This window comes from Crocuta crocuta, unplaced genomic scaffold (assembly GCF_008692635.1).
Source record: "Crocuta crocuta isolate KB4526 unplaced genomic scaffold, BGI_CrCroc_1.0 scaffold132, whole genome shotgun sequence".
In the NCBI taxonomy this organism is placed as follows: domain Eukaryota; kingdom Metazoa; phylum Chordata; class Mammalia; order Carnivora; family Hyaenidae; genus Crocuta; species Crocuta crocuta.
The window spans coordinates 1,993,472-2,008,437 of NW_027528611.1; the positions used below are offsets into that span (position 1 = coordinate 1,993,472).

The 14,966-nt window shown below is 55.7% G+C and overlaps 1 protein-coding gene across 6 annotated transcripts in view; it reads left to right on the forward strand.

Annotated features, from left to right (window-relative positions):
* The window catches only part of CPNE5 (copine 5), a 91,206-nt gene that overhangs the window by 70,154 nt on the left and 6,086 nt on the right, over nucleotides 1-14,966 (forward strand). For 5 of the 6 annotated variants that reach the window (XM_077754887.1, XM_077754888.1, XM_077754889.1 and 2 more), the window contains 4 exons: nucleotides 2,098-2,173; nucleotides 7,269-7,322; nucleotides 10,437-10,498; nucleotides 13,866-13,912. In XM_077754887.1, the coding sequence (XP_077611013.1) occupies nucleotides 2,098-2,173; nucleotides 7,269-7,322; nucleotides 10,437-10,498; nucleotides 13,866-13,912 (239 nt within the window). Of the gene's footprint in view, nucleotides 1-2,097; nucleotides 2,174-7,268; nucleotides 7,323-10,436; nucleotides 10,499-11,262; nucleotides 11,292-13,865; nucleotides 13,913-14,966 lie in introns of those variants that run through there. The other variant, XM_077754892.1, reaches the window with a different exon arrangement.

Below are 14,966 nucleotides of genomic sequence, written 5' to 3' on the forward strand. Positions count from 1 at the left end.
AGGGTTTTCCTGGGGGGGGGGGCTGCTCCAGTGGCCTGTCCCTGCCGGGCTCCACGGAGCCACCGGGCGCTCTCTATCCTGCAGGCCATGTTCCAGGGCATGGACGCTCTTTTCCTGAAATAGCTGCCTGGCTGCCTGCCGGTGCCTAGAACCTCCCCGCATTTGGGAGAACTGTGATTTTCTGAAATGTGCATATTCTAATGTACAGATACGAGTGACCCCCTGAGCGACCCCCGCGCATTCACGGACCTGTTCTCTGTGTGAGGCTAACTAAGCATTGTGGGGTGACTGAGGCACAGAAGACAAGCTCAGCCCTCAGAGACACCCCCCCAATCTAGTGGGGAGGCCCTTGACGCATCACAGAATCTGTTTGCAGGGAGCAGGCCCTGAGGGAGTGGGCTTTGGGAAGTGTGAGCTTTTTATTATTGTTTTAAGTTTATTTATTTTGAGAGAGTGGGGGAGGAGCAGAGAGAGTGGGAGACAGAGAATCCCAAGCAGGCTCTGCAATGTCAGCACAGAGAGAATTATGACCTGAGCCGAAACCAAGATACTTAACCGACTGAGCCACTCGGGCGCCCCCGGAAACGTAAGCTTTGACTCACGTGAATGGTCTCCAGAGCCCTGAAGCAGTGCCTGAGTAGGGCCGAGCCTGGCCAGGAGAGGGGCACTTCCCAGTCGGGTTCTGGGAGGTCAGTGCCCACCCTTCCTGTCTGTGACTGTCCTCCAGGGAGCACCGTCACTGGGAATTGATAGATGAGGACCAGAACGGGCCTCCTGTGGCTGTAGTCCAGAAACCTCGCTGGCTCCTACATGTCTGTTGAACCAAAGCCAAATGTGCCCTGACTTTTGTGACCCCTCCATTCTGTGGCTCTCCCAGGGGCGTTGCAGGGGGCTCTAAGCCCCATCCGCTCTGTGGATGCCTCTCCAGTCTGTGATGTGGACAGGATGCATACTGTAAAGGGCTGTGCAGACACAGCTCTAAGTTAGGCCCTGGCCGGGCCAGGTAGCCATCTTCCCCGGAGGCCTTCTGAGAGAGAGAGGACTTAAGTGGCACAGCCCCTCTGTTAACTCACTCTGTCTTCCCGCCCCCCAACCCCGTCCTCACCTCTGTAACCATGTCACAGGCGCGTCAGCCCCGTTTCCACCCACTATTTGCTTCATCTTACCCTGGAGCTCCTTCACTGGGGAAAACTGGGGACAGCCACCAGATGCCGTAGGGTCCTGGCATCGAGGAGCTCATGGTCTGAACGCGGAGAGCTATGCATATGTAGACAAAAGACAGTGTGGACTCGAGGCAGAGCCAGTCCCCAGGGACATGCCCTGGGCATCACTCCCTGGAAGGTTCCTTCTACCAGGGACAGTGACAGCGAAAGGCAGCCGGCCACAGGGCAGATGGGAGCTCCCCTTCTTATCTATTTTGCTGCGCTGCACTTAACCTCCGCTTCCACGTTGGGGGGAGCGGGGGGGCAGTCCTGGAAGGTGTGGCTGCCGCAGAAGATACCTGCAGCTGCCTGGGTGGACAGAGCATGAATGGTCTTTTCAGGAAATGTTACTGGGAACATGTCCAGATACGCAGAAAGATAGGCGAGCTTACTGAATGCTTCTAGGCCTACCATCTGAATTTTACACATGTTACACGTTGCCACATTTGCTTTATCCGTGTTTTGCTGATGTGGTTTAAATTACAGACATCAAGGCATTTTTACCCCCTAAAGATCTCATTGAGAATGTCTAAAAATTAAGGACCTTTCCCCACATAACTGGGAGTGCCATTATCACACCTGATGCGTGGAACAATCATTCATGAGTACCACCTAATATTCATTTCATATTTAAATTTCTCCAGTTGTCCTCAGATTCCCTTGCATGGCTAGTTTGTTCTGACAAGAACCTGAGTACCAAGTGGGTCCCCTGACCACTGGGTTTCCCGCTCCACGGGTGACCCTGGACTCCTCCCAGGGAACCAGCCTCTCTGCTCGGGACCCCCAACCCCGGGCAGAATGGGGAGCTGAGGGAAGGGATGTAGGAGGCGGGGAGGTGGGCAGAGGCAGGGCGCAGCCCTGGCCGCTTGGTTTCAGCGGCAGCCTTCCTTTGCAGCCACGACTTCATCGGGGAGTTCACCACCAGCTACCGGGAGCTGGCCCGCGGGCAGAGCCAGTTTAACATCTACGAGGTGAGGTGGGCGCCTAGAGTCTGGGGTTTGCTCTGATAATACATGAATCCCAGGCATTGAGGACCACAGGGGGTCATGTGCGGGGCTGGGGCTTTTGCCTGCTCTCCCGGGAGGTGGGTCTCACTGTCCCATTTTAGAATTAAGGAGCCTGAGTCTCAGAGAAGTCAGGGAATTTGCTCAGAGACCCACGGTTCAGTAAGTGGAGAATCGAGAGGCAAACAGTGTCCGCTCTTCTGGCTCCAAATCGTTGAGTTACAGAGCCTCCACGCAGGGCCCTTCCAACAAGGTGTGGGGAGGGGGCGCAGGTGGGGCAGAAGGTGGGGGACATTCTCAGAAGGTTCCGAGGTCAGAGACCCAAGGTCCTGAGTCCAAGGTGGCCCTCTGCCCTCCGTCAGAACAGTTTCAGGGCCTGCTGAATACCTTTTACCTTTTCTGGAAGGAAAGAGTCAGAGGAACAGGAGTCAGGATACCTCCACCTGGACCTGGAGAAGCTGGGACAAGGCCCCCAGTCTTACAGGAGATGACAGTGTTTGCCCTTAAAGGACAGTTTCTGGTGCTGAGCTCTTGCCTGTGTGTGCCCTTCCTCCCGGGGCTCTTCCTCCCGGGGTGCCCTCCCACCTTCTAAAAGGTGAAAGGTCCACGCTTTCACTCCCTCACCCTGTACCGTGTACCAGTTAGATGGAAGCTCCCTAAGGGCAGGCCAGGTGACAGCCCTCTCCGTGGCCTCCCGTCACTCTGGCCACAGGCACCCAGCAAGTGCCTGTGATCCGTGCACACACCGAACTCCCTTGCAGGAGGCCGTGGTGAAGATAGAGCGTGGGTGGATTTCTTCGCAAGGGCTCTGTCCTCACAGTTAATTGCTTTGTTTTCTGAGTCAGCCAAGGGAAGGGCTGTCTTAGCTCCCCCACCCAGGCGGAGAGAAGCAGACGCCATCCCTTCTCCGGGTCCCTTTAAGGAGCTTTTTAGGGAGGTGAAGGAAAGGGATTACATCTCCTGGAGTTTGGCTTTTAAGGATGCTTGCTTGACAGGCTAGAAGAGGCCATGATCTCTCAAGCTCAAAGCAGAAAAGGTTGGATTGACTTGTTTTCTCCATCAGAAATGCCATCAGAAAAAGAATTCAACTCTGGCCGGCCTTGAATGGGGGGGCCGAAGGGGGGTCACTGAAGGGCCTTCCTATCCAAACTGCCTGAAGAGAGAACAGGTTTCTGTCAGGAAAGACCCTTCTCTTGGGCCCTGGCATCACTCTGGGTGTCTGACTCCCACGTCCGGCTGTCAGCCAGCCAGCCCTCAGACTCCGCCTTCCCAAACTGAATGCACTGGCTGAGGCCTCCCCACAGCTGTGTCCCCTGCACTTGGCCATCTCCCGGGGGGGTCATCATGGAGCCACGGCGCCTCGGAAGTCACCCTTGACACCTCTTGCCCCTCACCCCACATCCAGGCCACAGCCGAATCCTACCACCTGCATACTCTGACATTGGTTCCCTCCACTCCCATCCACCTCCACCGCCATCATCTCCCCTGTGTGGGGGGCTTTGCAACGGCCCCCTAAAGGCCTTCCCGCCTCCTACCGTCCTCCACTCAGTAATCCAAGGGCTCCCCCAAAATGGCAGTCTGACCACATCGCTGCCCCGCTTAACCCTTGGCTGTGCATCCCACCTACTGCGTCAGCCCGGGTTCACCCAGAGGAGTGGGGAGGAGGTTCGGGAAGACACCCCCAGCCCAGCTGAGAGCCTACAGGACCCTTTACTCACAGGGAGGAGTTCAAGCTCCTCCACGCCCCAGCAACCTGCAGTCTGTGGGGCACCGGTGGGCGTGCATAAGTAGACTCACGTGTCCCAGCCCTTGGAGGCCCTGGGGTCTTGCCCCGGCCCCTTCCCTCTGCCCACGGCCACCGTCAGCCTCCCTGCCAGCTCAGCCTCTGTGCTTCACTCCATGGTGCCCCCCCACCCCGGGACCCCTTTTGCTCTTCTTCACTTGGTTGGGCCTGTGGATCCTTGGAGACTCCCTTTGGGTATTATTCCTCCTCCAGGAAGCCTTCTCTGCCTGCACACCCACTGTACTGCCACAGTCTGTACTCCTTGGCGCTCCTGTGTGTCCCCTCACTCCCTTGGCTATTACCTGTTTGTCAAGCTTCCCATCCCCTCAAGGACCATGACGTCCTCAAGGGTGGGGGCATTGTTTCACTGTTGTGTTCCCAAAGCCAGCACAGTTCCTGGCCCCTGGGAGCCACTCAGGGCCTTGCTTGACAGGAGGGCCCACCCCAGACCTGCCCTGGGCGGCCATAAGGACCTGGGGGTGTGAGGAGAGGGAGAGAAGGTTGAGAATTCCAGCCTGGGAGCTGGGAGATTCCTGGCCTGGCCCCCAGGGGGCGATGGTCGCCCACGTGGAACTTAAGGGTGCAGCCATCTAGGGCCAGAGAGGCTGGTACCATGGGGGTGGGGTGCTGGGAAGGCATGAAACCTCAGAATAAACAGAGTGTTTCTTCAGTGCCCACTTCACATGAGGATCCGAGAACAAAACATTGCTTTAATATTAAAACAGTTATAATTAGAGAGTGGAAATGTGGACTACAGGCTAATTTGAAGGTAACACAGAAGACTTCAAAGAAATGTGCTTGTGGCCAGGTCCTTGGGCGACACCCAGCCCCCCAGAAGTCCATGTTTATTCTCCTCAGCTGGGAGGGGACGTTGGAATAAAAGTTTGAGGTGCATTCAGTTCTAAAAGTTCCACGCCCTCATGGGACAGGTTGAGAAACTGAGGCACAGCATGGCATTGGAGCTTGCCTAGTACACGGTTTTCCCGTGAATGTGTGTGCACCGCAGGTCATCCGGGTGGCCTTCGTGCCGGTGGAGGCTCTGAGGTTGTCCTGGGCTCTCTCACCTGGACTTGTGGGGGTGGTAGTAGGAGAAGGAGTAATAAAAATGAACAGCAGATGGGGTGCCTGGGTGGCTTAGTCGGTTAAGCGTCCGACTTTCGCTTAGGTCATGATCTCGCGGTTCGTGGGTTCGGGCCCCGCGTCGGGCTCTGTGCTGACTGCCAGCTCAGAGCCTGGAGCCTGTTTCACAGTCTCTGTCTCCCTCTCTCTCTGACCCTCCCCTGCTCACACTGTCTCCCTCTCTCTCTCTCTCCTAGAAATAAATAAAACATTAAAAAAAAAAAAAAGGAATAGCAGCTAACACTTACATAGTATTTGCTATATCATGGACCGTATCCTAAATGCTTTACTTATATTGGCCTATTTAGTCCCCATACCTTTTTATAAGGTAGATACTTTTTATTCCCATTTTATAGATGAGGAAACTGAGGCCTGTGGAGGCTAAATTAACTTGTCTAAGGTCACACAGCCATAGGTGGTAGAACCCAGTGGGCAAACATACCCCTGATGTCCCCTTCTCCCCTCATACTCCTTTCCTCCAGGCCCCAGCCTCCTAGAACCTGTGCTCCTGTGCCTATTAGTTTAGAGGTCATCAGACATTTAGTTTGGCCCCTCTAGGCTCTCTTCCAGCCTGCCCAGTCTGTGCCCGCCTCACCACCGCCCCCCCATCGTGACTGTCTCCTCTGACTGGAATGGCCTCCCTCCATCTCTCTGCGGCGCCCGAACCCTTCCTGTCCTCAGCACGGGCCCTTCAACACCAGCTGTCCCCGGGGGGCCTGCTCATGCTCATGCTGGGCCTAGAACAGTCCTTCCTTCCTCCAACTGCCTTCAGGTTTCTGGCTCCCCTTTTTGGTGTCTCTTGTCCTCTCTCTCCCTAGGGACAGATCTTTCTCCAGTTGGAGTGAAGATTCTGGAAGAGAGAAACTGGTATCCCCCACCCCCACCACATAACTATTTGTGAAGGAGTGGGTTTGTGTTTGTTATCAAGGTGACACCCAGGTAGGCAGCACTGGGCAGAGGGCAGGAACCCGGTTTCCAGCTTTGTCACGGAGCAGGTGTGTGACCTCAGGCAAATCACTCTGGCCCCTGGGCCTTCATTTCCTTATCTCCAGAGACAGAGAGCAACTCTCATTCCAGACCCGGGAGAGGTCTCTGCTAAAGACAGAGCCGACCAGCCCCAGGGAGATGGGGGGAGGGGAAATGAGTTCATCAGGAACCTGGGGAGGACCTTGGGGGTGTGGAAATCAAACCACCTTGCTTCCTTTGATGGGAGATTAGGGAAAGGCCTGGCCTGAGCTTCCCATGTGAAAACGAATGAGCTGGTGAGGCTTAAGCCCAGTACAGATGCGGAAGGTGTAAGATCTCCTGGAAGGCTCTGGTCCTTCTCACTCGCCCAGGGCTTCTCAGCCTCAGTGCTGGGTGCTGCCAGACGTCTCGGACTCGGTGATTCTTGCGGGGGCGGGGGGGGGGCTGCCCTGCCCTGTGCGCTCCGTGATGTTTCACAGCACCCCTTGCCTCTACCTTCTCCCCAGTCGTGACAACCGAAATATCTCCAAACATTGCCAAATGCCTGGGACGGGGGGGAGGGAACGGGCAGTTGAGACGACTGGAGTTAAATCCAGCAACAAGTAATTTTTTTTTTTTTAGCATCTACTAAATATGCACCTAGGCCTGTGATATATTCTCTGATGACAGGTCTGGTTTGGAATGAGAGCTTTCACATGAAGAACAGTTAAGGAAATTCTAACTGCAGTGTGAGGGGGAGGGGGGGAAGGGGGCACCCTCGAAGGCCCCAGGACAGTTGATCCCTGGATCTCAGGGAGGGGACCCTGGTGGAGGGAGGAGGGGAAGGCATTTGGGGCAAGGGTAGCGGCCTGAGCCAACACACAAGGGCAGGCACAGACAGGGCCCCTTTGCAACATCAAACCTCCTCTGGCTGCTTTGGGTGGGGGGCGTGTTTTGGGGGAGCAGTGGGAGGAGGGTTAAATAAATATTATTCCTGGTGTGTTTGGTCGTGGAACACTGGGTCTAATCAGGAAGCCTGTTTCTATAAATTTAAATATCAGGCTCTCAGAAATCCTCCCGGGACCCTCCCCTCCCTGGACCCCACATTCTGCTTGCTGGGGCTGGGGTCATATCAGGGGTCGTTAGAAGAAGGTCTGGGGGCCCACTCCTGACTGCTTGGAAACCCTCCTTATCCTGTAACTGTTTTCTCCGCAGGTGGTAAACCCAAAAAAGAAAATGAAGAAAAAGAAATACGTGAATTCTGGCACCGTGAGTGGCGCCCCCACCCCCCGCCCCCTGCAGCCAGGCGTAGGCATCCTGAGGTCCCAGCTAGGCCCGGTGTCAGGAGTTGCGTGGCTTGAGCCGAGTGTGGGAACCAGACCCAGGGTGTTGGGAGTGGGGGGGGTGGGGCCGATGGAGCAACAGCCCTGGGGGAGATAGTAGATGCAGATGGTAGATGGTGGAGGCCATAGCACAGGTGCTGTGACACGGAATGAGAAAGCCCAGAGAGAGATTCCCATGGGGACTTCCTGCAGAAAGAAAGCAGAGAAGGAGGAGAGGCCCTTCCTCTGGGAAACTCCCCACCCAGGGGCTCGGTCACAGGTAGTTTCCTTGAGGGGCAGACATTGGCATCCCCTTGTCGTAAAAGAGGAAACCGAGGCTGCAGGCAGGGAAGTGACCTGCCCAAGGTCGCAGAGGCAGAAAGTCACAACCGAGGCCATAGCCAGACATGGCGGGCAGCGCAGCAGTCACATTGAAAGCTGCCAGCTGGCACCTCCCCTGTTGACCACGACTGTCCAAGGATGACACTAGCCGCGCAGCTTCTGGGGGCTGAGCTTCAAGACATGTATGCGTTCATCCAACAAATATTTACTGAGCGCAGTCATGTTCTAGGCCTGAGGGAGACAGCTGGGGACAGACAGACTCAAATCTCTGCCGTCCTGGTACTTGTATTTTAATGGGAGAAACAGAAAACAAATGTATGCATACATATACCTGGATTTGTCTGGTGCTTATGAGTGCCATGGGAAAAAGTATACAAAGGTATAAAAGGTTGGGGAATGCCAGAGACAAAACGACTACTTTATATTGAGTAGTTAAGGAAAATTTTGCTCTGAGAAGGTGATATTAGAGCAGAGATTCAAAGAAGGGGAGGGAGCAAGGATTGAGGATATTGGGGAAAGAGACTTCTAGCTGTAGGGACCAGCATGTGCAAAGGTCCTGAGGTGGAGCCCATGGTGCATTTCTAGAACAAGGCAGTGTCTTTGCCCTGCAAATATATTCAGATTTGTAACCTTCGTGTCCCTCTGTCCTGTAGATGTCCACAGCCCCACCTGCGAATGCAGCCACGCTTAGTCATTAGAGTTAAGCAAACTGCAACTCCAGACCCAGAAGAGATCTCCAGTCAGGGAGCGCTAGGATTCCCCTGAGGAAACTTATTTTCTCCATCTGTAAAATGGGGTGAATAAATCATTCCCTATCCTGCTCACTGCACTGGGTGGCTGTGACAGACAGATGGAGACGCAGGCCCGCAAACTGCAAAGTACTCTGCTCCTTCAAAGGGGACTGACTGTAACTATTTCTCAGTCAGGAGGATATCGGAGTAGTATTTCCTTTGTCCAAAGCTGCAGTGTGTCTGCTGCATACTGTGAGCATTCGGGGAAGGATCATTTTTGATGTCCCAGGACCTCCCTGCACATTGTGGGGTGCTTAGCACCCCTGTTCTCAGCCCATGGCTACCAGTACAGCCCCAGGCATTGACAGAGCCCAGAACTTTCCCACACATTCCCATGCCCCTAGGGGAGGCAGCGCCTTCCCCAGCTGGGAAGTCTCCTATGTCCAGCTAAAAAAAAAGTTTGAAAACCGTTGATCTCCTTTCATTTTCTTAGAGAGATAAGGACACTGAGGCTCAGAGAGGGGACGTGATTTGCCTTGGGTCAGTCTTCACCGTAACACATCAGTCAGGGTCCAGAATGCTTATCAAAATGCACGAGCCCAGTCCAGGTCTCTGGGGTCCCATTTCAGGAGGCCTAGGCTTGGGCTGGGGACCTGTGTGTAGAGCTTCTCCTACCTTCCTCACCGGGTGCAGAATCTTCTGGGGGATCTTGCTAATCCACCAAGAATCTGCGTGTCTGCATTTCTAAGCAGCATCAAGGTGCTCCTGCCGCCGCTGCTGGTCCCGGGACCACACTCTGAGCAGTCCTGGGTGAATCCATATGGTCAGGCGGTTAGGGAACTGCTTCATCCCAGAGCCTTGTTGGGGGGCAGTGGGGTTCAACCCCGGCTGNCCGGGCCAGAGCCCTAGGTGACTGGTTTGGGGGTCCTCGCCCAGGCTGTAAGACGATCATCGGTCATGTCGTGACCACCGGTCAGGGCAGAGGCCCCTGGCACGGTCCGCTCCTAGCAAAAGGAGGCTTTGTCCGTCCAGGTGCCTAACACCACAACCGCAGCCGGTCCGGGTCTCCGAGGCCCAGCTCAGCACCCACAGACCCTCCCGTGATTTGGACCAATGTCAAGCTGAAGCCCTCCCTCCCTGACCTGTCCAGAGAGTTGACCTTGAGAGCAGAATCTGCACCAGTAGGGGCTTCCCCAAAGTCTAGGGTAGAGATCTCTGACACAGGTGAAAGGTCCCCTGCCCCAGTCTTGCCTCATTTAATTGGTTTTGGCAGCCAGGCTTTCACTTGTCTCGTGATCCCAAATCCCTTATCATAGTGAGCTGCCAGGGAGCTACCTGTCTTGGCAGAGCGGATGCCAGAGCCGCCAGAAGGAACAGGTCAAAAGGCATCTGCTCTGGGGGTGTGGGTGGGGGCAAGTCTGTTACCTCCTGGGAAAGACGGGCTGCGCTGGAGGGTCTCTGGTCTGGGAAGGCAGAGATCAAGAGACACCAGAGGGGATGAGCTGGGACAAGTAAGGTTTCAGATAAGCACAGACCAGAGAGGGATGCTTTAGGTCGGTAGTTAGCAGGACACGGAAGCGCGGAGCTTGTCCGCGTCGGCAGGTTTTTAGGCCCGTGTCAGGGAGACCCCCTCGCCTTCCATGCTCCATGTCGGTATCCACTTAGGGGAGACGTGTGCTCTTGGCTTTGAGCCCCTGTGCTGCAGTGACAGAGACAGGGCCCTCCCAGGATGCAGTTTGGTATCAAGGTCGAGAGTGCAGGCTCTGGAGTCAGACAGACCTGGGCCTGTCACGTCCTGGGCAGATTGCATGACCTCTTTGAAGCCACTTGATCCCATTTCATTGCCACATGTCCTAGGGTCGGTGTGGGTGCCGTGTGCAGTGGAGTATGCAAGACTGGCTGGCACCGCGTGCTCCCTCCGCCCTCAGTGAACTGTCCCCCCCCCAGCCCTAGGCTCCTGGCTGACCAAGCTCCCTTTTGTTTTCAAGGTCACGCTGCTTTCCTTTGCGGTGGAGTCCGAGTGCACATTTCTTGACTACATCAAAGGAGGGTGAGAAGGGATCCAGCCTCCGTTTCTTTGGCTCTGGGGAGAGGAAGGGGGCCCCACGCATTTCCATGAACAGCTCTAGCCCCGCACGGGCCTCTTTGAGGCCCTGGACGTAGCCTGTGAGCCCTGAGCAAACTCCCATTTCCAGCCTCGGACAACTCGCCCGGAGCTGTGCATGTCCCCGGATCCTGAGAGGCTAGGGGGCAGGGGGGTGCTTCAAGCTGTGGAGGCCAGCCTGGGTCACATCAGGTCCCCTTGCAGGGATGGGACCTGCAGGCGGTAGGGACTCCATGGCAAAGAGAACTAAGGGCTTAGGGAGGTGGCGAGAGCGCTGGACTAGGAGTCAGGAGGCCCAGGCTCTAGGCCCTTCTTAGCCACTTGCTAATTTGCACGTTCCCATGGGCAGGTCGCTTTCCCTCCCCACACATCAGCTTCCTCCTCTGTACACATAGAGGCTGGAATGAAGTGAAGTCTAAGGGTCCTTCCTTCTCTGAGCTTCTGATGCCCGGTCTGTCAGGGGTGCGGGGCAATGATTAACCTGCCCAGTGTCATCAGGGACGTATAAAGGGCAGGAGGCATCAGGGGATGGTCCTAGGGCCAGCAGGTGGTCAGACACGAGTTTAGGGGGCAGAAAGGGGGTGTCATCCAGGCCAAGGCAGGCAGGGGAGCCGGGAGGCTCCAGCCAACAGCTCGTGGAAACAGAGTCTGACTCCACGGTGAGGTTCGAGTGCTCCCTGCCCCGCAGGTGCCCGGCCAGCCAGGGCGTGGGAAGCCGTGAGCCCGCAGGTACAGGCAGGTGAGTGACTACACCTGTCTGGAAAGAAGACAGGCAGGGCAGGTGCAAAGGCTCATCCCAGCCAAGCGGGCACTTGGCTGCCTGGCTCTGCAGGGCAGAGGGGGAAGTGAGGCCCTGGGAAGGCACACTTACCTCCCACAACACCACTCCCTGCCGCCTCGAAACTGGTTTCAAGGGTGCGAGCTGTCCTACCCACTGAGCACATACCTCCTGCGGTCACCCAGAGCCCCACCCCATCCCGCCCCTTCTCTGAGCCTACTCCAGACCCTGCCCTTTGCTCCCATCTCCCCATCAAAACTGCCCTGTCCTCTATCCCATTAAGCAGCCCCACACTTACGTCCCATAGCACCTGCTAATTCTCAAGCAATCCACATCCTATTTATCCCTCTCATTTGCACAGTGCCCCCAATTTACAGAGCACAGCGGGCAGGGGAGGGTGATTATCTCCCATTTTACATAAGTTGCCCGCGGCCACACGAGCCCAGCCAGCCACATGGTTCCTCTGTCGCCACATGCCGCGTTTCTCCCATAGTAATGAATAATCCGGGCCCTGCCTGCCTCACAGCTACCTGGTGGCGTGTGATGCAGGTGGAGACAGTGGAGTTAAAGGGTTGGGTGCTGTGATAGTGTGATGGGGTGATGGCTCATCGAGAAGGAGCCCTCAGAGGCTGGGCTTCTGCTCAACGCGGGTGCTGCTGGCTGCTCCCCGGCCCTCCCCCACACCTCCCTCCGCCCTCTCCAGAGACCCAGAGACCTGAGTGAGAGAACTGGCTCCAGGGAGCGAGAGCTACGTATGTGTCCAGACAGGCAGCCGATGGAGGCTTTTGTCTTGGGATCGTCTCCTCTCTGGCCTCCCTCTCCCGCCCACCTGGACCTGCCTTCTGCCCTGCTCTGCCCTCAGGCAGGAGAGACAAGCCTGCAGGGAGCCACTGTCCCCTAAATTGCCTGCTTTCCGGCCCCTTCCTTCCCTGAGTCATTTCAGAACTCAGAACAGGGGAAGGCCAGTTGAGGAATAAGGCTTGCCTCTCCCCTCACCCTTATTTGAAAGAGCCGGGCCGCCGGTGTCCCTCAGCCGTGGTCCCATAGACCAGAACCACCCTCCCGATGGTGACCCTGGGAGCAGAGCTCTTACCCTCCAAGTGGCTCCCTTCCTCTAACAAGGACACGATCTCTCTCTTCCTCAGTAAGACATGACCACAAACAGACGAATAGGGTAGGTCAACTGCTGTATCAGATAATCCTGTGACTTCAAGGCTTAGTACAAACAAAGGCTTATTTTTCACTCATGGGGGGAGGGGGGGCAGGAATGGGTGGGGAGATACTCCACGCAGTCAGTTAGGGACCCAGGCCCCTGCCACCTTGTGGCTCCATCTCCCTCAGAGGGGGCAGACACAGGGAACGAGCGTGGGCTGGAACCATCTCTGGCCAGCAGATCCTGGTTTGGGTCTCCTGCTAACCATGTCCTTCATCCTTCTTGGGAGACGACGGTCCCATGAGCAGCAGCTCATCTGAGATCAGGTGGGGAGAGGGCTTTGGCTTCTGAGAGGTGCCATGTGCTCACTGCAGATGGAGTGAGCCCTGCCTCATCTTATGTCACCCCACCTGGGGACTGTCAGAAGAGTGTCCCCAGCTGCGACCCCAGAATCCCCTCTTCAGATCCATCCCTGGACGAGGGCAGGGAATGCCTGTCCAAGAAGCAGATGCTGGGGCCCCATCTCAGACCAGCTGAACTGGCATCCTTTTGAGTGGGGCCCTGGGGTGCTCTTTTTAAACAAATCCCCTCTAGAACCACAAGACTAGACTTCATCGGGGGCTCCCGTCTTGTCGGCTTTGTTCTGTCAGCATCTAGCACAGAGCCTAGAATAGCCAAACCCTCAGAAAGCTTCAAGCCTGAACCTGAATACTCAGAACCAAATTTTTTATTATGGAAAAATTCCAAATACATGCACGAGTAGAGAGAAGGTATAATGAGCCCCCAGGTACCCTTCACCCAGATTCAACAGTTACCAACTCTAGTCTTGTTCCATGCAAGCTTCCTTTCATCCAGTTTTTTCTTTTATTTAAATGTTTATTTATTTTTCAGAGAAAGTGAGAGTGCAAGCAGGGGAGGGGCGGGGCGGGGGGGACAGAGGATCTGAAAGAGGTTCCACATCAACAGCAGTGAGCCCGATGTGGGCCTCGAACTTACAAACTGGGAGATCATGACCCGAGCCGAGATCAGACCCTTGACCAATTGAGCCACCCAGGCGCCCCTCATCCAATTATTTTGAAGCAAATCTCAGACATCATATTTCATTCCCTCAAATACTTCAGGATATAGCTCTAAAATATAAGGACTGTCTCTTTTTTTATAAAAGAAATTAGATTTTATTTATTTATATTTTTTTAATGTTTATTTTTGAGAGAGAGAGAGAGCACAAGTGGAGGAGGGGCAGAGACAGAGAGGGAGACACAGAATCTGAAGCAGGCTGCAAGCTGTCAGGGCAGAGCCCGATGTGGGGTTCAAATCCACCAATCCGTGAAGCAGGATTGCTGCCCGCCCAGCTAACCCCCCTGCTGCTCTTCCTCTTTCAGGACCCAGATCAACTTCACGGTGGCCATCGATTTCACGGCCTCCAATGGTGAGTGGGGGGATGGGCAGAGGAGCTGGAGTGGGGCTGGGGCTGAAGAGGGGGAGCCGGGGCGGGGTGGGGGGGCTTTTCAGAGCTGTGGTAGTTGGCGCTAGCGGGGAGCCAGGTCTCCCATATTCTCTGGCCTCATCCTCACCACAAAGGAGGTAAGGTACTTAGGCCTGGAGAGCCAAAGGTGTAATCAAGATGGCGAAGGTATATCCCCAGACTGGCCAATTAATCTGGGCCCTGGGCACAGCCTTGCCCGTGAGGACACCCAGTCTTCCTGCAAGGACAGGGCAGTGCTGCTCTGGGCCACAGAGAGTATGTGGAGAAACAGTGTTTCCTCGTGGGGCCAAAGCTCACATCCTCTGCGCAGCCCAGCTTTCAGGCCAGAGCAGAGCTCTGTGGTCCCCAGGGAGGGCGGGAACCCCAGTTCCTACCCTTGCTCGGGCTGCCCCAGCTCCCTTCCCTCGTCCGACCTCCTCCGGGGTCGGGCTATGACCGAGTCTCCAGGCACCGTCAATGCCCAACTTTATACTGTTAGAAACTTCACCACCTTCCTTGGAGTCGGGGCCCCCATTAGCGGTGCTCAGTGCTCATTTCCGTGTCTGTCAGAAGGAGCCCAGGTCTCGGACTCCTCCAGTGGGCCCTCGTGTTCTACAGTGGAAGGAAGTCGGAGCTGGGAGGGGACTGTCATTCCAATGAGGGGAGTTCTAAGAACGCCAGTGACTCCTCACAACAGTCCCAGGAAGTGGGACTGTTATCCCCGCTCTACGCATGAGGAACTGAGGCCCAGAGATCAAGGAACCATCGGAGAGCACACAGCTAGCGCAGGTTGAGACAGGATCTATAGCTTGGCGGCCTCTGCTGGAGCCCGCCCCCCCTCATTAATAAATAAGTAAAATGTGGGCAATATTAGTGGTGACCAGGGCTATGGAGAAGACCTGAGCCAGGAAAAGGGGTAAGGAGCCTTGGCGGAGGCTGTAATTTTCAGGAGGCTGGTCAGGAAGACCACACACCATGTCCACGTTTGTGGAGAAGTGTCCCAGAAGGAACCGCCACT